Raw genomic sequence first — 21,719 nt, 5'->3', positions numbered from 1 at the left:
TCATCAACATGACTACATAATAGGCTTCCCCGGCCCCTCCAATGTCCCTTGTATCTGTGGCTGTGTTGCTTAAGGATGGAGAGAGATTACGTTAACACAGCTGGAAATCAATGCCTCACTTCCCCAGGGCCTGTTTGTCCTCAGAGAGTACATCTAGTCAGGGCCAAAGGGCAGAGGTCACAAGAGTGGTCAGATGGGATGTCCACCCTCCAATTAGCCATACTGGTCATACGTGAGTGTGCAGTGACTGCCAACTCCCACAGGACAGGACAGAGCAGCAGCCCATCTCCAGGCCTGAGAGGACAGTGGCTTCCACCTACTGAGATGGCAGCACCACACCACGCTGTGTATGCATCTCTCTGCTGGAAACCCACCTGCCAGCTGCCTCCAGATTTCTGAAGAGCTCCTGAGAAACCCTTGCCCAGCCAGCACCTAGCACTTTTAGTGGGGTCAAGAGATTTCTAGAAGATTCTCACCTTATACTGTACAGGTGAGCCAGGGAGGCTGACCTACTGTGTACCTCACAGCAGCCCTGTCACCTCTCTGGGGTCATTCCCTGCAGAACCACACTGGTTCTCTGCTTCCATTAACCCTACAGCCCAGCCTGTGGAGGACATGGATCCAAACCCAACAGTGGAACCCAGACATGCTGGGAGTCAGGGAGGTAGAAGAGAGGGCCTGAGACTAGTCCCTGTCTGGTGAAGGTCCCCAAGAGAGTCAAAGTCACTGTGCAGGCAGGAGTCAGGCCACCTGCCTAGGGGAGGGCCAAGAAGGCAAGTGATCACCTCAGCACACAGGAAGCAAATGGTAGCTACTTGGCAGACCCAATGTAGCAGGAAGTGCCCAGCCAGGGTCTCAAATAGCAATCCTGGGAGCAGGTGACTGGCTGGCTGCAGACACTTCCCACAGGTGACACCAAACACGGACTGGAGAGGGAGGTCTGGGTGGGGAGATGGAAGAAGCAGATCCAGTCAGGCTCAGCCCCAGAACCACCCCCAGTGTGAGGCGAGCGATGGGAGCCAGCATGTGAAGGTCAAACAGTGTTTGAGTTCTTTTTATCTTTTTATTGGCAAAGTAAATATATTTTTATGAAGGACCAAAGAAAATATACATAATTGTAACATATGTACACCAACTTTATAGAATTTTTTAAATTTCAAATTTACACAAATGTCGACGTGTTATTAAAAGATATTTTACGCAGATGCGTATTTATATACAGTTTATTTACATACATTCATAGGATGTGAAACAGACCTATCAAAACAAGCTAGTTCAATTGGTATTAATTTCTAGACAAGATGAGGAATGCAAATCTAAGTCAGGAAGGGAGGCGCTAGCTGGTTCCTCAGCACCCACTGCCCCTGTTCCCCTTCCTTCCACCCAATACAATCTGATGTCTGGAGGAGGGGACCACAGGTGGGTATGGCTCTGTCTTGCACATTTAATTTAAGCACATGCATTACCGCCCTGGAGGTCCACTTCTTTACCTCACTCCCACATTCAGGCTTTCCGGCCAGGTCTCTGCTATGCTAAGTTGAACGTTCAAGTTGAATGCTGCCTCTTGCACATGGTAGCCCCCACACCACAGTGCAGCCCTGCACTTTTAGCCTACTTCCTTCTTCCCGCAATGGCTCCATCTGGGAACTAACATTTCAACAGGGCCCAAACATTTCTCCTTCCCCAGCAATAAAAGTGTTGGCTTTGTCCCAAGCGGGGAGCCCAGGGGAAAGGGCTAGGGCACGCTAAACCCTGCTTCCAGCTGGTGGCTGTAGGGAAGGCACAATGGCACATGGGCGCAGGCAGGCCTGCCTCGGCCCCAGGGGAACCAGCCTCACAGGGAGTGTGGGGGCTCTAGGTCCTCCTGGAAAGGCAGCCATGGTGGCTCTGGGTCATACCTCCTAGGCTTCAGAAGTGGGGCTGGTAGTTGTCACATCCCTCTGATGGAGGCAAATAAATTATTGCTTTTTAAAAAAAAAGTGGGGCCTGGGGTGGGGCAGCCGTGGCGCTCAGTTGATGGTGCGCACGGCACGGCTGCTCCGCGGGAAGCGGTGCACCTTGATGTGTTTGGAGAGGTGGTCACTCCGCGCGAACTTCTTCTCGCACACAGGACACTGGTATGGCTTCACACCCGAGTGGGAACGCCGGTGCCGGGACAGCTCATCGGAGCGTGAGAACCTGTGGGACACGGCGGTCAGCCAGGCCAGCGTGTGCAGCACAATCCCATGGCCAGCCCTGCAGCCTCCCCAGGACCAGGGTGCGGTGGCCAGGCCAAGTCAGGCTGATTCTTAGGATGTCAGTCCATCCCTACATCCACCTGGTGAGGGCCTGGCAACTCCCTGGGTTCCTGGGTCCCACAAGAGGGCAACAGCCATGGATTAAAGACTCACAGGTCTGCTCTGCACCCTAAAAGAACCTAAGGCTGCTGGCCCCCTAGGACTTTCTCCCCAGCACTCAGTCAGTTGCTGAGGCCCTGTGCCCTGGATCACTCAAGTGCTGGTAACAGCATCACTCTATCTCCTCCCCACCAGGGCTTCCCCCAGAGGAGGGTGGGGGGGCACCCATGAAGGTCTAGGGAAACCCAGCCAAAGGAACACATGACCTCTGCAGTCCACAGCCAGTGCCTGGCTCCTCAGCTTCCATTTCAACAGGGAGTAAGGACCTTAGCCTTGAGTCTGCCTAGTTCTTGCACCCTGCCATTCTGGAAGTGGGGCTCTCTAAGATGCCTTCAAATACCCTGGCAAGGAATTTCTTCCTAAGCAATTAAAGGGCATCCTATAACACCAGTCTCCACTACTGCAGGCCTGGGAGCAGACACCCACTGAACAGGCAGGAACCAGAGCCAGCCCAAGATACCCAGGCTACTTGCTGCTGACTTCAGGGACCTGTGGCTCTCACTACCTGGCCCTGGTTCTGGCAATCCCACCCCTGGGACCTCACTACCCTCCTCACCCTCACCCCACAGTGACTTCTTCCCTGCTCCACCTCCTCTCTCTTGCCACAGGGTACTTGCACTGTCTCCTCTTCCCACTTCTGCTCTCTCCTACCCATCCTGCAGAGTTCACCAACTCCTGGGCCTGCACCCCATCTGTGTCTCTTCCTGGGCTCTTGCTACCACTGCAATTTTATTATCTTTCCTTTTGTGCGTGCCAGGCAAGTACTCCACCAATACCTCAGCCCTACTGCAATTTCAAGTTCATTTCAACTCTTTGATGATGCTCAGCTGTCCCTACATAGTACCAGCTCCAGGAAGGACACCATTGCCTGATTCCCTATGATCAGCCAGCTGCTGCTTCATGGGAAGTGTCCAGGAGGTACACTGAAATAGAGAAGGCACTCCAGGATGAGGAAGGGCTGCCAGTGCATGTACACACTGTTCACTGGGCACACTCAGGTACACACAGAAACTCCAGGCCTGGCACCCCATTCCTAAGCAGGCCTGTCAGTGAGGCAGATTAAGTGGAGGAAAGCAAGATCATCACACCTAGTGGCAGGGACTGCAACTACCTTGACTCTGATCCTGTGGTAGGGCAGCCTTGACCCACAGCCTGGGGAATGCAGAAAGACCAGTAGCACAGGCACTGAGCAAGGCTCAGGACACCAGGGCTTTGGCCTCTTGTGCTGCTGGAAGTGTAGTACCTCTCTGCTGCAGTATAAGTTGCTGCCCTTAAATCTTATCTCAAGTCTCAGAGGGGCCTGGTACAAGGACAGCCTTCAGTAGACTTTCTGACCAGAAGATGCTCACAAGGATGTGAACCGAGGTTCATCAGGACAGAACAATTGAGTCCTGAACAAAGCCTCCTCACCTGGCCTGTCTGCTCTGGGGACAGCAGATGTCCAGCCACCTCTGGCCTCCTCTGGTTGGTTGGGTGGTGTGTGTCACCAAGACCCTGGGCCAGAGTCACCTGCCCCCAGCAAAAGTTGGGCACACAGCTTCCAATGGCCATGGGCAGAGAGCCTTGCTTAGGAAGGGGTTAGCTTTGAACATTCCCACCATGCTAGTGTGGTCCTCAACACCCTCCGCCTCAGTTTTCCTCCTCACTTCCTGCCTGCCTTCCAGTGCATGGGCAACATCCCCCTGGTTATGGTGACATGAGGAGGACAGGTAGCTAGCTGAGGGGCAGCCAGGCCAAGAACAAGCTGTCCTCACTCCAGAACCCTTCTCTGCTTCACAGCCTCCCTGGTACCTGAGAGGCCTGTCATTTCAATTCAGCTGAAGATGACCCCAGCCTCACAGGGCCTCATCCTCCTAAACAGCAACCAAAAGAGATCTGGGGTAACACTGGGGCAAGGGATTGGTTGGGTAAGACACAGCCTGTGGACAGGGCCAGGAAGGGTTGCCTAGTTTGCTAAGCCTCAGTTTCCCCAGCAAGAGACAGGGATGATGACAGACCTATTCCAGAGGCCTGTGGCAGGCAATGACATACATGTTCAGAGCAATGCTTCAGACATGACAATTGTTTAAGAACTGTGAGCTCTTATACACAAGGAGTTGAGTGTAAGACCAGGAGCCATGTGGCTCAGAATCATAACTCCTGTGGCTGGGTCACAGGAAGAGGAAGCAGAGGAGCCAGGTGACTCTCTGGAGCCACCTGGAACACCAATGCTGGAGCTACAGCAACTTTGTATGAAGTTGCCCCATTCCTTGAGACACTGCCATGTGCCAGAAAGCAATGGTCATCCACCATTAAGCCTCAGAACTGCAACCCCTCAGTTTGTGTGGGTGAGACGTGGGGCTTCGGCCAATCATAAGGCCATACATAAAATGTATCCTCACATATACGCAGCAATGATAGGGGTAAGAGAGCTGGCCAGACTACTAGGTTTGAATCCTGTGCCCACCTACTCCAAAGCTCAGTGGTTTTGGATTTCACTGCCCTCTGAACCTCCTGTGTCCACTAAGGATACCAGTAGTACAGGCCACACAGACGGCTGACAGCTATTAATATTCACTTTATGGCTGAGCGAGATTCTTTCTGGAAGGAGCAGCCTGACCACTCTGGAACAGGGTGTTCCGCTGCAAAGAACAAAGGAGGCCTGTGTCTGAGAGGCAAGGAAACTTCTAGGAAGGCCGGCAAACAGCCATTTCCCAGATGGTTAGACGAGAACAGGTCAGCTGGTTTCAGTCCCTCCTGTACACAAAATCACGTTCCACGAGGAGAGGGGCAGGGAATCCTGGGTACAGGATGAAAGCAGAAGGCAGTGTGCACTGGACTGGGGCAGGTGTCACCTCAGCTGTGGGAAGGTCCACTGGGCTGAGCAGGGACAGAGGAGAGGGTGCAAGCAAGTTCTAGGAGCTCAGGACCCAGTGCCTGTATCAGAGCCAGACAGGAAATATAGGAAGAACTTGCTGGGCCAGCCAGGCCCAGCTGTAGGTGGAGGGGCCTTTCTCCATACTCCAAGCTCTCCCCAGGAAGGTGTGCAGTGGGGACATGGAGAACCAACTGAGTCTAGGGTGGGCAGGGAAGTAGACAGCTGTTAAACCCCTGGCTCTGCCACTTATAACTTGTATGGCACCAGAAAGCTTATTTAACTGCTCCGTACCTCCATTTCCTCCTCTGTAAAATGGGTCCATCTCATAGACTAATTTTGGAAAGTTTAATGATCTAAGATGCAGCATGCTCAGAGCAGTGCCTCGTGCTCATCAGGGCACCACTATGCGTGCTGCTGTTAGCTATCTCTTTTCCCACACTTGGGAACACAACATCAGAAAAAGCACAGCCTATGGCCAGGAAGATGGCTTAGTTGGTAAAATGCAGGGTGTGCCTATAATCCCAGCACTGGTAGGGCAGAGGCAGGCAGATCCCTCACTGGCCAGAACAGCTTAGCTATTTAGTGAACTCCAGGTTCAATGACAGACCCTGTCTCAAAAGACAAGGTAGAGAGATACTGAGAAAGATCCTTGAAGATGCCTTCATGTGCATGCATACCTGAACACATCTGTACACACACACACACACACACACACACACACACACACACACGCACAGGCCACTTTAGTACCTGGTTGTACTGCTAGAGGACCATTCTCCATTAATGGTACCCAGAGGGGCACACTTAAAATCCACACTCACCAGCTATATCCCTGTGGCAAGTCATTCGTTTGTCCTATGCCTTAGATCCCCCCTCTGTTAGAATGTAGTTGGTGCCTATGCTCCATGGGGCTGTTGTGAAGACTCAATGAGATGATGTGTGGTGGGGGAGAAGGGGAGGTTGCACAGTAAAGGCTGGGCCACCACAAACATCGATTCACCCATAATGCAGTAAGGGAAACAGAGGGGAGGTTGGCACGGCTGATGCTGCTCAGGAAAAGGTGGAGGCTGGGCAGGCTATGGGCCAGAGTGAGAAGGCCGGACAGGGGCCCAAGAGCACCAAAGTGCTGTATCTAAAAGCCAGATTAACATCAGGGAGTAATGAGCTCCCCATGGAAGGTACACACAAGTGAAGGGGTTGGTGGGGGACTCTGGCTCTCAGAGACTGGAAATCATTACAGCATATAGTAAATGACTCAGAACTGTGAATGGCATGTTACCACCACCACCACCACCACCACCACCACCATCATCATCACATCATCATCATCATCATCATCATCATCATCATCATCACATCACATCCTGGCCCAGAATAGGGTCCATCTTCCCACCTGACTGAAAGCAAGGAACTGATGACCACTCTAATGCCTGGGGAAGAAGATAGGCTCCACACCTACAGTACGTGCAGGTCTCCTAGGCACAACGCCTAGGCTTCTCATCTTGAGAACATCCTGTGGGTTCCACACCTTCAGACCACCAAGCCTCCCCTGAGGCAGCTGCTGCACAGGGGAAAGGTCTCTGGGAGCCTGGAGAGGGGTGACAGTGGGAACAGCCTCTGAGGAATGTTCTGCATGGATGCCATGTCAAAGACCACCCTAGCCCTTCCGAGTGGGTCCTGCCTTGACAAGGGGCCAGTGCAAAGCTGAGGGTCAGAGCCACAGTCCTTTCATACAGATCTGTACAGATCACTCTCATGCATGCCTCCTGCCTCCCAGAACAACTGTGCAGTGGGCAATGACCTGCCTCACAGCCTGCAGCCCTCCCTGCCTTACCTCCTTGCCATGCCAGTCAGATGGGCAATATCAGTCAGGGTACAGAGCTGGAAAGGTGGAGTCAGGACTATTAGGAGAAGGCCGTCTAACTGCTTGCCCATGAGCAATCCCTGTGAGTGAGGGTATCTCCCAAGGTATCCAGGTAGGACACCTTCAAGTTTCCTCCTCACACTGACTTTGGGGGTTTGACAGTATGTCTCATGAAAAGTGGGTACAGTGAAACCCCTACACCAGTCCTAGGCTCCAGGGCACAGATAGAATATATCAGATTCAGGGGCTAGAGAGATGGCTCAGCAGTTAAGAGCACTGGCTGCTCGTGCAGAGGACCTAGGTTCAATTTCCAGCACCCACATGGCAGCTAACAACTGTCCATAACTCTAGTTCCAGGGGAATCCAATTCCCTCTTCTGGCCTCTGTGGGCATTACACAAAACAGGTGCACTTACATACATGCAGGCAACACACTTATACACATTAAATAAATAAATATTAAAAAAAGAAAACATCAAGTTGGTGGCTGCTCCAAGGTGACCCCTAACCCTACTGCCTCCTCCAATTTGGGACCACTGTTCTCCTTCCTCAGTTAATGCATCCCTAGGTCCCTCTGTCTGGACTGGGCTTCTGCTGACAGTCCTGTGCCTGCTCAGTGCACCAAGACATGTGGCTCAGAGAAGAGGGAACAGCATGCCTAGGAGCCCTGGGGTACTCTCAATCAATCCGAACAGGGGTGAAGAAGACAAAACACCTCTCAGAAAGAACCCCCACAACTTAAGACATTGCCTGGCAAAGTTCCTTCTCTGGCCAGCTCAGTGCCTGAGAGGAGGCACTGCCATCACTGCATCTTACAGTCACTGTTGTCCCTCCACACAGCCTCAGCAGGCTAGCACCTGCCTGGGGCCAGCACCCCAGCTCAGAACGAGGCTGGCCCAGAAAACCACCTCTGTGACTGTTCCTGTGTGCCACCCCACACACCAGATACACAGATCACACCACTCACAGGTAGGCATGCACACATATAGCAGGCATTCACTTGCATGGTCCAGCCATACATGTATCCCAGTGCACAGAGATGAGCCACATCTGACACACTCAATGCACATGACAGCCAAGACAGGACTGTGCTGCTCACACTCGCCCTCTCCACAAAGGCTAGAGCATCCTGTGCCCAGCTATAACTCTGATCATGTGAACTTCTATAGGTCACTTGCCTCCTGAACAGGGTGAGCAGTACCCAGGGCTCAGAGCAGGGTGACGCTATGGTTCCATTTGTCCCTGACACTGAGGCTGAGAAGTCTGGAAGAGACACCTTGCCCTGGACACCCTGCTGTGCAGAGTGAAGTCTAAAGAATTCTGCCAGCTTTGACCCCCATATCTCAGCCACCTGCCCTTCCTTTTGGCTGTTTTCTGTGGCTTCCCAGATACACCTCCAGGTCTCAGAGGAAGAAGCATGGGCCAGGCTTGACCCATACCTATGAACAATGCTCATTTCCTGGTTGGGGAAGTAGCATTTTGGGGATGTGACTCTCTAGCTTAAGCCCTGGGGCTCACATCCCATTCAGAGTACTAATACCTGGTTGGTATTTGGCCAGTCAGAGCCTGCCTGTACCCATCAAAAACACACTGGGTATGATAGTGGTACTTACCCTGAGGATGCTGTAAGGCCTGGGTTAGCCTTTGTCTGGCCTGTGGTTTGTGTGCCACACACTCAGTTGTCCCTTAGCTGAGCATCTTTCCTCTTCAGCCCAGCCCCTCATCCTTCATTCTAGCTTGGGAGACCAAGTAGGCAGCACAAGCCCCAGCAAGCCTTACCTGGTCATTAAGAAACCAGCGACCAGGTGGTTTTGGGCTTTAGTCACCAGGTAGGACAAGGAAGTCTCTGGCAGCCTTGCCAGGTCTGACCCAGGTCCCCTGGCTGCCCCCTTATTCCTTTCCTAATCCACCTTGTCTAACAGAGAAAGGGGCCTTGGCCACACACCCAAGCCAGCAGAAATGAGCAGGCCTTGCTTGCTGCCCAGCCTGTTCACACATACTGACCTCCAGCCGCAGCCCGGCCAGGTGCAGGCAAAGGGCTTCTCGCCTGTGTGCCGGCGTAGGTGGGCCTTGAGGTGGCTGCTCTTGGTATACATCTTGCTGCAGCCAGGGAAAGTACATTTGTGCATTTTGATGAGTTCTGCTGCTGGGTTCTTGGGGAACTTCTGGCCCACAAGGAGGCCAGCAGAGCCGGGCCCTAGGGGTCCCGAGCCAATGGGTTTGGCCGCAATGGGCACAGGGGCGATGCGCACAAACTTCGAGGGCAGGTTCAAGTTGGAAGATGGTACCACCTGAGGCAGGAGTGCAAAGGTCTGCCCCTGGATGTTGACCAGGAGCTGAGCAACCTTGACGCTCTCTGGAGCCTGCCCTGGGGAGGCTGGCCCTGTGCCTGCCTCCTGCTTCACAGCCATGGGCTGGATCTGCAGCAGCACAGGGACAGGGCTGTCAGATGTTGAGCCCTCACCTGTACCCTGAGCACCACCCCCACTGGTGCTGCTTGGTGGTGGGGTACAGCACTCTCTGCCACCAGACTCCAGATGGAGGTGGCTCCGGTGTGGCTCAGCTGAGAGCTGGCTGCAGGCCTCTGGGTCCCTGCTGCCACCCTCTGGGGCTTCCTTGACCTCTGCCTCCATGTTCTCTTCCAGGAACTCTTCGATCTCCTCCAGGGTAGGCTGGAAGGGCCTGGGGATGTCATCAGGGTCACCCAATGGGAACTCAGGGAAGCAAAAATGTTCCCCCTTCAGTGGCACGGGGGCCCTCCTCCAGGACCCCCAGGTCACAGGGCCACTGTTATCTCCAATGCCCCCACTGTCACCACCACTGCCCAGTGTGGCCTGGGACAGCAGGAAATCCAAGATGCTGTCCTGGGCCTCAGAGCCTGGGCCTGTATTGTAGCAGGAACAGAAGGCTTGAGAGTCAGGGCTGGCACAGGAGCAGGGGCTAGAGACATCGCTGTCATCCTCAGAGACAGGTGAGGGCAACATATGGTATGGCTGTCGATTGGCCAGCCTGCCACCCAGGTAACCTACTGGGCATTTCGCCGACGAGAAGGTCTCGTCCACTGGAAGCAAGTGGTCCACCATGCTGGTCTGGCCGTGCAGGAGGCGACTGCAGAGAGGAACAAGGGAGGTCTGGTCAGAAGGATGCTGTGTTCACCGGCGCTTTGTGGTCCCCACCCTCCGCTGTCTGCCCAAGGCCTCCTGTGGCCAAATGTCTGGAGCCTGCCTCCATCCCGAGGGAGAACAGGGCCTGCAAGAGTGTTTTTAGAAATTGCACCACTCTGTTTGCAAAAGAGCCCTCTCTAGGCCCGTTGCACAACCCAGGACACTTCTGGTTTCAAACAGATTTTCCAGAGTCATCCTGGAAAAGAACATGACAAGAAATGCTCTTGTCTACGAACAGCTGATTCCATAGGAGAGGAGGCTCTGGACCCCAGAGCAGCCAGGGTGGAAGGCACTGGAAGTCCAAGGATCCCAAACTCTTCTCTTATTGAGCCAGAGAGGGGGTGGGAAGAAGAAAGGCCACCTGCTCTCTGACCCTATGTTGTTGGGGCTTCTCTCTGTTGCCAGGTTGAGCAAATAAAAACATGGAGTGCCTGTTAGATATTAATTTCAGATTTTCTTAAACAAACTACTGTTAATGAAGCATGACATACTCAGAATTGGATGGGACATGCTTTTGGTTTATTTTTACATTTAACTAGATTGCCTATATTTTTAACCTGGAAACTATAATTTGGAGACAAAAAGTTGAACCCCAGTAAGCACCTGTCTTCATGGGCTGTATCCCCAGTTCTTAGACCATCAAGAGCCACCTTCCTCCTGTGTGACTAGGAGGGGTAACACGGGCATGGGCAAAGCACTCTCCTTGGTACCTGATGCTTTCTCGTTATGATTTGCCACATCTGGCTCCTGATGGCCATGAGTCCATAGAAGGTCCCAGATCCTAGCCTGTGGGCAATCTCCTTGGACCTCACAACCATCAAGCAGAATGGGAGACAAGAGTTGCTTTTGGCCAATGTGGGGAAGTGAAGTCTCCTGTCCTGGCCCCCCCATGCCGCAGATCTTCTGTCTGGGCCACTCACCGCCTTGGCAGGGCTCAGGTGATGCCCGCCTCCTCTAGCCAGCACACTCTGCTGTGTCCCCAGCGCTCAGCGCCACACCTGGTGCCCAAGAGAGACTCAGAGAATGTTGGTAGAGAAGAGAGGGAGTGCTGTGTCCTCTGAAGCCAAAGGCCATGCTAGGTCTGGCATTCAAGGTGAGTCAACACTGTCCGGCTGTGACGGGGCCACTTCTCTGGACCTTTGTCCCCGCCCAGTGACCATAGCTGGCTGGGTGTTTATCAGGGTTGGGGAAGGGGAATGCCCAGCATGGGAGTCCAGATTCTCTGCCCTTTCTGTCTCCAGGATTACCCCACAGCCTGGGGCCTGGTATTATTGCCCAGTGACCAACAGGCAGTCATCCTGCTCCCCCATGCCTCAGTTTCCCCAACTATTCAATGCCTAAGTGGTCTCCAAATATCTCTCCTGCTATGTATTCAGGGAATGAAGGCAAGAACTGAGTCCCAGGGCTACCTTACCAGGAGGCCATCTGATTGTTTGGTTTAAATACTCAGTTAAGGATTTAAAACTGGGACTGTGCTTTAAAATACACACTTTTCACTAAGCGTACTGGGGAGGAATAAGAGTGCTGAGCAGTGTGAAGGACAGTAAGGCCAGGCAGGGCCTACACTCCATCCTAGGTCTCCCAACCCCATCTGTAAGCCATCTTCCCTGCAGACACCTTAACTACAACTATCAGATTGGTGACCTCAGGCATGTGGCACACCCTCTCTGGCACCCAGTGAGGTGTACTGAGCATTGACTGGAGTCTGCACACTTAAGCATGCCTTCAAATGCAAGAAGCACTGGGTCCTGCTGCCTCTGTGCTGGAGCACTAAGGAATTGGGAAATGGGGGTGGGGGCGAACTCTCTGGCTTTCCCAAAATCTCCCCTGAAATGTCACCACACCTGGATTCACTGAGCAATCACATTGTTTCCATGTGGGATGATGCATCTTGGCTTTCCTTTTTTAATTTTTAAAAATTTATTTATGTGTAATGAACGTTATGCCTGCATGTATGTAAGTGCACTTGTGTGCAATGCCCACGGAAGCCAGAGGAAGGTGCTGGGTTCCCTGAAAGTGGAGTTATGGATGGTTGTTAGCTTCCATGTGAGTGCTGGGAACCAAACCCCTGCTCTTCTGCAAGGGCAGTCAGTACTCTTAACCACCAAGCCAGCTCTCCAGACCCTACCTTGGCTTCTTTTAAGGATAGAAACCAAGATGTGGTATAGATGCAGTATAAAAACAAACTGTGCTGGGCGAGGTGGCGCACACCTTTAATCCCAGCACTCAGGAGGCAGAGGCAGGCAGATCTCTGTGAGTTCAAGGCCAGCCTAGTCTACATAGTAAATTCCAGGACAGCTGGGGCTACAGGGAGACCCTGTCTCAAAAAGACCCCCCCCAAGAAAACTGTGAGGGCTGGAGAGAGAGCACAGCGGTTAAGAACACTGACTGTTCTTGCAGAAGACCAGGGTTTGAATCCCAGTACCCACATGACAGCTAACAACTGTCGGTAACTCCAGTTCCAGGGGATCTGACAGTCTCTTCTGTCTTCTGAGGGCATTGCATGACACGGGTGCACTTACCTACATGCAGGCAATACATGCATACACATAAAATAAAAATAAATAAAATATTTTTTTAAAAAAACGTGGTGTTGGGCATAGGTGGCTCAGCCTATAATCCCAGCACTCAGGATGCTGAGGCTGGAGGATCATGAATTCTACGCTAGCTATGGTGAGACCCTATTGGAAAGAGGGATTGGGAAGAAAAACAGAGAATGAGGAAGGGAAGGGGGGAGGGGAGGGAAGGAGAAAATGGGTACAAAAGTGTGAGTATAGGCCAAAACTAACTTCAAGGAATTCCAAAGAAAGGTGTGGGGTCCCTCTAGGCAGGCAGTCCAGGGCACCAGGGCCCTGCCCATCCAAACACTTGATCTCTGATTACCCTGCAGAGGGGTCCCTCCTTTCCCAGCACTCCAGAAGGGAACTCCTTATTTAGATCCCAGCTCAGAAGTCACTTTCTGTTAAGACAACCTCATATTCTATTCTTCCCAGCAGGCAAGGTTGTGACAAACTTTGTGCTTTGTTTCCTGTCTACCTCCCTACCAGAATACAAGCAGTTCTTTCTGTCCAAGCACAGGGCTTGATCCTAGAGTCCAAAACAGGGCCTAGCAGTGTTTGCTGAATGAGCGTGCCTCAAGAAGGTGATTCCAGGATCCAGGAGTGGGGTGGCCCCTGCCAGTCAACAGGATCTGAACACGGAGTTGAGGATCTCCGCGGTGGGGAGGCACTAAGAGCCCAGGGGGGTTCAGGACTTCCCAGAGCCCAGCCTGAGCGAAGTGGTGCCCGCGCTCAAGTCTGCTCTGGTCCCTGAAAAACAGCTGCACGTGGCGCTGCCAGAGACGCGGCTGCTTGCAGGGGGAGGGGACATCCTGTTCTGGGCACGGTCCCCAGCTGGCCGCTGGGCTCCGCCCCCTCTCTCAGCCGGCCAGGCCTGCTGTTTATCCTCCCGGGGACACAGCGGCTGTAGGAACAACATGTAATTGATAACAAGCCGAGAGCTGGCCAAGGGCTAGCCATTGGGTCAGCGTGCAAATCACGGGGGTGGCAAATGGGGGCCGCTCTTCAAAATAAGAGTCTCTTCCCTGAGCAGCGCGAAGGCCCCAAAGTTACCAAGTCTTGGTATTCTCGCACCTGTAGGGTGGCAGGGGCTCCTCACGGGTCAACAAACCAGTCCTAGTAAGGGAAAACCGCTGAAGGACACAAACATTTGGGATTTCATCACCTTTACAGGACCGTGGGTGGAAACACTGCCGCCCTGGAGAGGGGGCTCCAAGGGTAACTACCAGGTGGAGAAGGAAGAGGGGGTGGCCATCCAGGCCCCGCAGCTACCCTCGCCCATCTCCCAGGTAGTATTGGGTCTAAGGGGGTCCCGTGACTGCTCAAGGAGTCAGAGTGTACGCGCGGGTCGCCGTCGCGTGTGTGCGCAAATGGGTGTGAGTTTGTGTCTTGTGACTGCGTGTGTGGGGCGCAGTGCACCGCGGGGAGTGCGGAGAATGCGTCCGTGCGGGTGTCCGCCAGGTGCCCGCGTGTGGATGCCCACTCACGAATGTGAACTGCGTGGGGGTGTTGGGGAGCTACCCAGACCCCTCCGCACAGCGCCGGAGCGCACCGGGCTGGGCTCTGGGCCCGTGGCCCCCGGTCCGCACCGCTGTCGCGGTGACCGACAGTAACCTCCGCCGCCATATGGGATCGCGGGCCGCGAAGAGCGCCAGGAACACGCGGGGTCTCCGTGGAAGGAAGCTGCGGACACCGGGGTCACCCTCCGCGGGCCCTGTGCTCACACCCCGCTCCTCCCGCATCCCCAGGCACCCGGATCTCAAGCAGCGCGTGCCCGAGGACCGCCTGCGGTCACCCGGGCGGGTCCACGCGGCTCTCCCACCTGAACTCGGCGTCGCCAGGCGCGGGCCCGGCCCGCTGCAGCCCGGCCCGGGTCCGAGCCGATCCTGCGCTCCCGGCGGCTCCCGCGGTCCTGCAGCGGAGCCCCGGCGCCCGCGGCTCTCAGCACTCACTCCCGGCCGCTCACGTGACGCCGCGGGCGCCGCGAAGGCTCGCAGGAGGCTCGGCCTCGGCCGCCCGCCCCATTGGCCAGCGCCGCGCATCACGCGCCCCGCCCCGCCCCCGGCCGGGCCTGCAGCTTTTGGCCCACGCGTTTCGAAATGCCCGCCCGAGACCTGCGCACCCCACCCCTCTCCATGACTCGCCATCGGTCCCCAGGTGTGCGCTAGATGCGGGCCTGAGGACCCACGGAAAGCCCGGACGAACCTGGGTGAAGGCCACGTGGGGCGGACACTGTGGGGCCACGTTGCCGGATTCGTCTGGGCAGCCCTCTTTCCTCCCCAGCCTACGTAGGCGACTGTGCGCCCTCGGTCTATGCGGGATACTGTGGGAAACTAGCCCAGCGGAACATCTTATTGAAGAAATACGGTATCTGGTCTTTCCTAGGGCGGCCATGGTCACCCGTGGAGAGCGTGAGATCGCTGAGCTGCCCTTGGCCTCCGCGACTGTCCGCGGAGGCTTGCTGACCACCACGTTAGACCATGGATACTGGAGGTACCTTCCCACAGCTGTACGGTGCTCCCAGTCCACAAAGGGGGCTGCAGACTTCAGTCAGAAGCCATCCTGGAATGCGTTTGAATAGGCTTAAGGAGGAAAGCGAAGGCCAAGGAAACACGTGAGCAGCGGGTGCTGGGTACCCAGCTGTGCCCTTTAGTCCACACTGGGTTGGCACCCTAGCCAAGCAGTTTACAGATGAAGAAACAAACTGAGCAAGGGAATGGACCTTCCCAGCCCCATTACAGATGGAGAGGGGAGAGGAGGGCCAGGCAGGGGTCATCTTACAGACACCCCAGAACAAGTGGGCAAACCTTCCTTCTGGTCCCTCCTGGCACTTGGAGGTGACCTTTCCCCCGGCTGCTTCCAGAAGTCACTGTTGGAGCAGATTTGTAGCTAGTGGATCTGGATCCCCCTGACCAAGGATCTGGGGACCCTCTCTCCAGGTCAATGTCCAGGACCCAGTAGCTTAACTGAGTCTTGACTGGAGCTCTTGAAGTAGGCCTGTACTGAGAGGAAGGTCAGTTCATAGAAGCTATGCCTGCTGTTGCATTCCACAGCCAGGGCTATTGTGGGCAGAGGAGGTGGCTGTTTGCTCCTTCAAAGGAGAAGAGACAGGTCAGTAAAGTTGATTGCTCTCATCTTGGCTGTGCAGGGCAGTGGCAGGCTCTGCCAGGGCACTTCTGCTGGCCCTGGGTCTTGCATTCCCCACACTCTGGGTCCAATATGTCACATCCCTGGGGGAAAGTGCAGCCAAAGATCAGATGCTTGGAAACAGATGTGTGGCTGAGTGGCTTTAGCCCACAGGGAAGGTGTCCTGGCTCTTCAGAACCCCACACCAGTCCAGGGCATCCTGCTTAAAGCTGAGTCAGACCAGGACCCCTAACTTCAGAGCCTTTCAAGGGCATCCAGTTCACTCAGAGTAAGTATAACCCAAGCTTTCTCAGCCTTCTTCAATCTCTTCCACATCTCTTCATTCTATTCCTGACCTCCTCCTCTTCTCTACTCCTTGCTCAGGTTACCACAAGGGCTCAGATTTGCCAGACCCCAGCTCAGGACCTTTGCACATTCTGTTCCCTCTGCCTGGGTATACTCCTCCCGGAAGATTCTCATGGCTTCCTCCTTCCGGCTCTGTTCAGGCGGTATCTTCAAGCGGGGGTGGGGGGGGGTGCATTCACTACACAATCCAAAATGTCACCACATACCACTTCGAAGCCCCTGTGTTCCTATCCTGTTTAACATTTCTTCTGGGTTCTTACTATCTACCTTCTCTTATTACATATTTTACACCTTATTCTGTTTACTGGTCTCTTCCGAGAATGTAAGCTCCACCAAACAGTGACTTCTGTGTATTTGTACTCTGCACAGGCCCACAACAAGTGCCCACATGTGGAATTACTAAGTTCAGAAAGACATAAGCAAATAGTTTGGGAGAAGTAAAGTGGGGTTGGGGCTGGGGAGATGGCTCAGTGGATAGAGCATTTGCCATTCAAGCAAGAGGCCTGAAGTTCTCATTCCCAGCTCTCCTATAAAAGCCAAGCAGGCACCTGTACTCCTAGCATGGGAGGCAGAGACAGGATCCCTAGAGCAAGCTGGCTCGCTACCTGACTAGCTGGAATTGGTGAGGGCCAGGCCCATAGAGAGACCCTGCCTCAAAGAATAAAGTGGAGCAAGACTGAGGAAGACACTCAACATCAGTTTCAGGTCTCCACATGTGTCCATACATATGTGTACACATGCATGCCCCCACATAGGCAAACACATATGTACACATATGCAGAAAAGAAATGCTGAAAGAAAGAAGGAAATTAGCTAAAGTTTCAGGGACTTACCCTAAACAAGTAGTCCCTAGGGAAATTTCCTTGTGAGACACCCAGAAAACTCCCATGATTCCTTCCATAGTGTCTGCTGTGCTCCCTGCCTGGCTGCCCCCCCAGTATCCCAGGCCTGGTAATCCATCCATCCTCAGACAGTAGCTCAGAGTTAACCTTCTTACAGCCAAGTTCCCTCCCCAAACCTAGATCCTACCCCAACCTAGATGCCTCTATGTGTCCATCACAGTGCAGGGCCCAGATTAGAGTCTGGATGCAAAATGTTTGTATGACTGAATGAACAAGGATATGGGCATCCTGGTTACCTGAAGGCCTGTGTGAGCAACTGCAGACACATTTCTACCATGTTGTGTCTAGACAGAAAAGCTCCCCAGCAGAGCCAGAAGGCTTCCCCCTCGCCCCAGTATTAGGCTAGACTCCAGGGCCTCAGGCATGCTAAATGAACTCTCTACTATGAAGGTACATTCCTTTTCTTGCTAGAAAAGATGGGGAAAGCCTGATGGTACTCTTCAAAACAGAGATAGCCAAGGAAAAGATTTCTCTTCACAGCAGTGAACAAATCTCATGTACTTTTCCTTCAAAGAAATCTCTTCCCAATTTCTACATAATCATCATAGAAAAGACCCAAAAGGATATGAACTTTCTAGTCTCTGGGAACTTCAAACTTCTGGAACAATTTTTTTTTTTTTTTTTTTTTTTTGTAAATCCTAGAAAGATTTATCTTTCTGGAAAGTTTGTTATTTGTTTCATTTTGTAACAAGGTCTCACTATGTAGCCCAGGCTGGTCTTGCACTCTTGATCCAGCTTCATTAGCCTTCCACATGCCAAAATTACAGCTGTTTATATCACTTTTTCAAAAAGACAAAGGGGGACTGGAGAGATGGCTTAGCAGTTAAGAGCACTTGCTGCTCTTGCAGAGGACCTGTATTGGATTCCCAGCACCCACATGGTGGCTAACAATCATCCATAATCAGTTCCAAGAGATCCAACGCCCCCTATTGACCTCCTTGGGCACTGCAAAACATGGGCACACCTACCTACATGCAGAAAATATACACATGAAATAAAAAAATAAAATATTTTTTAAAAGACAAAGCGTATAAAGTATATTGTTTGAACATCAGCTGACTTGCCTGTAAAACCATCCAGGCCTGGGCCTTTTAGGGGTTTTGATGGGTTTTCCATCCTCAGATTTCACATACTTATCAAGATACATTTGACTTTATATGCCTCTCTTTTTCTAGTATACTCTTTTTTTTTTTTTGTCTTTTTGAGACAGGGTCTCTCTGTTGCCCCAGCTGTCCTGGAACTCACTATGTAGACCAGGCTGGCCTCAAACTCACAAAGATCTGATGGAATTAAAGGTTTCTGCCACCAAGCCCGGCTTATTATACTCTTTTTTAAAAAATTATTTTTATTGTATGTGTATGAGTGTTATGCCTGAATATGTGTAATTGCACCCATGTCATGCAGTGCCTGCAGAGGACAGAAGAGAGGGTCAGATCCCCTGGAACTGTAGTTAACAGTTGGTTGTCAGCTGCCATGTGGGTGCTGGGATTTGAACCCAGATCTTTTGCAAGATCAGCCAGTGCTCTTAACCGCTGAACCATCTCTGCAGCCCTGACTCCTCATTTTTCAGTCCTTCTCTAGAGTTGGTGTATCTTTCCCCCCCAAGTAGTGGGGATTGAGCCTGGGTATCATGCATTCAAGGTAAGTGCTACACCACACACACACACACACACACACACACACACACACACACAGAGTGGGCATACATTATATTTTCACTCCTGTATCCACAGAACCAAAGACAATTCAGAAATACTGTAAACTGAACCAAGAGATTCTTTCTTGGTGAGACCCTAACAGGTGTGGGGTCAGTCATGGACTCACTCAATCATCTCTTCCCCTTCCTCTCCCCTTCCTCTCCTCCTCCTCCTCCTCCTCCTCCTTTCTCTTCTCTCCCCCACCCTCACTCCATGCACATGGCCACAGTTCTGACTGCATCCCAATACCTGCAGTCCTCTAGCTGCCCACAGTGGGACCCTACCCCTGCTCACTTCCCAGCTGACTTCTTCCCATACAGGCACAGCAACAGCATTTGATGGGCTCAGCAAAAGTCTTAGGGGTACTGGCTGAGTTTGTTCTGAGTGGCTGAAGGGTTGTCAATAGGCTACTTGCCCCCACCCCCCACCCCAAGCAGCTCACTCAGAGCATTCCAATCTGACCTCATCCAGCCTCTGCTCTAGAATCCTTCCCAGATATCACACTTTGTATGCCAAGCAAAGTGGCCCCCATCCAGCTGCCCATCTGCCCTGACAGATAAGTCTGTATAGTCCTTAGTGTTTTGGATGCTGGAAGTCCAGGATCCAGGTGTCACAGGAAGACTTCCTGGGCCTCTTTCCTTCTCCCTGAGTCTCATATAGTCTTCCCCTGTGTGTGCCTGCTTGTGTCCTGATCTCTCTCCCTCTTTTTTTTTTTTTTTTAGTTTTATGTGTATGTGTGTATTGCCTGCATGTAGGTAAGTGCACCTATGTCGTGCAATGCCTGCAGAGGTCAGAAGAGGCTGTCGGATCCCCTGGGACTGGTGTTATGGATAGTTTTCCCCCCCTTATTTTGAGACAGGGTCTTACTATAGCCCTGGAACTCACCATGTAGACCTGGCTGGTCACAAACTCAAGAGCTGCACCTCCCTCTGCCTCCCCAGTGCTCGAATTACAGGTGTGAGCCACCACACCCAGCCTCTGATCTCTTCTTATTAGGAACCCAGTCTTATTACCCACCCCAGCAACTTCATTTTTTAATTTAATTACATTGTTAAAGGCCCTGTGTCCAGAATACAATTGCATTCTGAAACACTGGCGCTTAGCGATCACACAAGAATTTGAGGGACCCTCATTGAGCCCCTTACTTGTGGGTACCTCAGGTAAACAGCAGCCCTAGAGCTGCCTCACCCAGAACCATACCCAGCAATCCTGGCCCACTTACCCGAGGAGTCAGCAGCTAGTTGAGGGCCACTCTACACATTGCTTCATCCTTTCTCAGCCCAAGTGGGTCACCAACCGAGGATCCTGTTCCTGTGCATGCTTCTGGCTTCACAGCTAAAGGCTGAGCTGGGGTCCTGCCCCATTGCTCCTGCCAGACACAGGGCTCTTGCACAGCTGATGGAACTCTAAGCTGGGGTTTCCAGGCCAGTACTCTCCAGGTCGCTGAAGCTTGAGGCTTCTACTGCCTCCAGCTGTCAGACCTGTATTCTGGTTGGGGGTTGTCCCTGCCTACCATTCCCCTCTGCTGAGTCTCCCTGTAAACCCCTACAAGTCTACTTCCCTTGGGCATTTGTGTCTCTAAAGACAGAATGGATGCAGGGAGCTTGAAGATCAAGTGAATTATACACTAAACGTTAGAAAAGTGCTTGGAACCAAGTGGAAGTTTCTGACTCCCGGCCCAACTCCTTCCTATAGACCATTTCAGGGACTTCACATGCTGTGTGTAGATGCTGGCTAAACCTCTCACAGACAAGGGCTTCCCAAGTGCCGTGTCATACTGTGCTTGGCTGACCCCAGGGCCTTTGCCCCAACATTCCCTCCATCGTAAGCCATCTTACCCTCCTCTCTCTCTGTTAATTCCTCTGCATCCCTCAGGTCTAACCTCCTTTGTATTCAGTACCTCGCAAAGCATTTCTCAAGGTTTGTAATGATTCATTAATTAGTGTATTTGTTAATTAAGCGTGTCTTCCCATAGTGAGGACTGCTGGCCCACTGTTACTCTCTCTTTCTTGGCACACCCATTTCTCAATAGAATGGTCCTAAAGAAAGACTGCATCATCCAGCACCCCTAGAGCTGGCCAAAGGGCATTGCAGAAGTGAGGGTGCATGCTCTGGGCTGCCCTCTGCATGCTCCCTTCTGTTGGCTACAATCCGGACAGGAAGATCCGGGGGGCCAGGCAGACAAAGCTCAAGGCTGCAGTTTGGGATGGGAGGCAGGCTGGGGAGGAGTACAGACCCAAGACCACTCCCCAGGGTGCAACCACACCACTAGTGTGGGCTTTCGGGGTGTGTGTGGGGGTCAGAGTCTAGTGTATTTAAGCCAGCTTTGCTTTGAGTGTCTGTTGCAAATGGCAGCCAGTCCTCTCCCCACGGGGCCAGTGCTATGGAAGCAGGGACTATGTCTTCTATGGTTGTCATAGTGACCTCCTGAAGGTCTGATAGATACCAGTGGTCCCTGAGGCACAACAGTTTAACTTAGGATTCTTGGCTTTGCAATGATGTGAGTGGCGTGTGTATGGTAGAATCTGTGCTTGGAGTTTTGACTTTGGATCTTTTCCTAGGTTACCAATGTATAGTCTGGTGCTCTCTTGGTATTGGGCAGTGACCACACGTTCCAGACAGCTGCTTGCCACAACGGTGCTGAGTGCAGGGTGCTATGTGCAGGGTACTAGGTACAGGTGCTATGTGCAGAGTACTAGGTACAGATGCAGGTTGCTAGGTACAGGTACTGAGTACTGGGTGTGATGTGCAGGATGCTAGGTACGGGTGCTGAGTGCAGGTGCTATGCTC

The 21,719-nt window shown here is 52.8% G+C and overlaps 1 protein-coding gene and 1 long non-coding RNA gene across 3 annotated transcripts; one reads left to right on the top strand and one right to left on the bottom strand.

Moving 5' to 3' along the window:
- Positions 1–1,045: 1,045 nt before the first annotated feature.
- On the bottom strand, positions 1,046–14,796 carry Klf15 (Kruppel like factor 15). Of its 2 annotated transcripts, none has more exons than XM_008828584.3 (3): positions 14,661–14,796; positions 9,121–10,224; positions 1,046–2,178 (listed from the first exon to the last, which is right to left on the bottom strand). In XM_008828584.3, the coding sequence occupies exons 2-3, from the start codon at positions 10,197–10,199 to the stop codon at positions 2,010–2,012; spliced, it is 1,248 nt and encodes a 415-aa protein (XP_008826806.1). In that variant the 5' UTR covers positions 10,200–10,224; positions 14,661–14,796; the 3' UTR covers positions 1,046–2,009. The 2 variants fall into 2 exon arrangements, with proteins under 2 accessions (XP_008826806.1, XP_029417198.1); XM_029561338.1 differs by lacking the exon at positions 14,661–14,796 and adding an exon at positions 11,201–11,873.
- Positions 14,797–14,912: 116 nt separating this feature from the next.
- On the top strand, positions 14,913–17,872 carry LOC115069526. The gene is made up of 2 exons (XR_003848786.1): positions 14,913–14,995; positions 15,224–17,872. It is a non-coding gene; the product is annotated as an uncharacterized LOC115069526 (long non-coding RNA).
- The last annotated feature ends 3,847 nt before the right edge of the window (positions 17,873–21,719 follow it).

The sequence above is a fragment of the Nannospalax galili genome, unplaced genomic scaffold (genome assembly GCF_000622305.1).
Source record: "Nannospalax galili isolate Female #2095 unplaced genomic scaffold, S.galili_v1.0 scaffold332, whole genome shotgun sequence".
NCBI lineage: Eukaryota > Metazoa > Chordata > Mammalia > Rodentia > Spalacidae > Nannospalax > Nannospalax galili.
The sequence above is the reverse complement of the archived record's forward strand: the minus strand, read 5'-3'. Positions and strand labels throughout refer to the sequence as shown.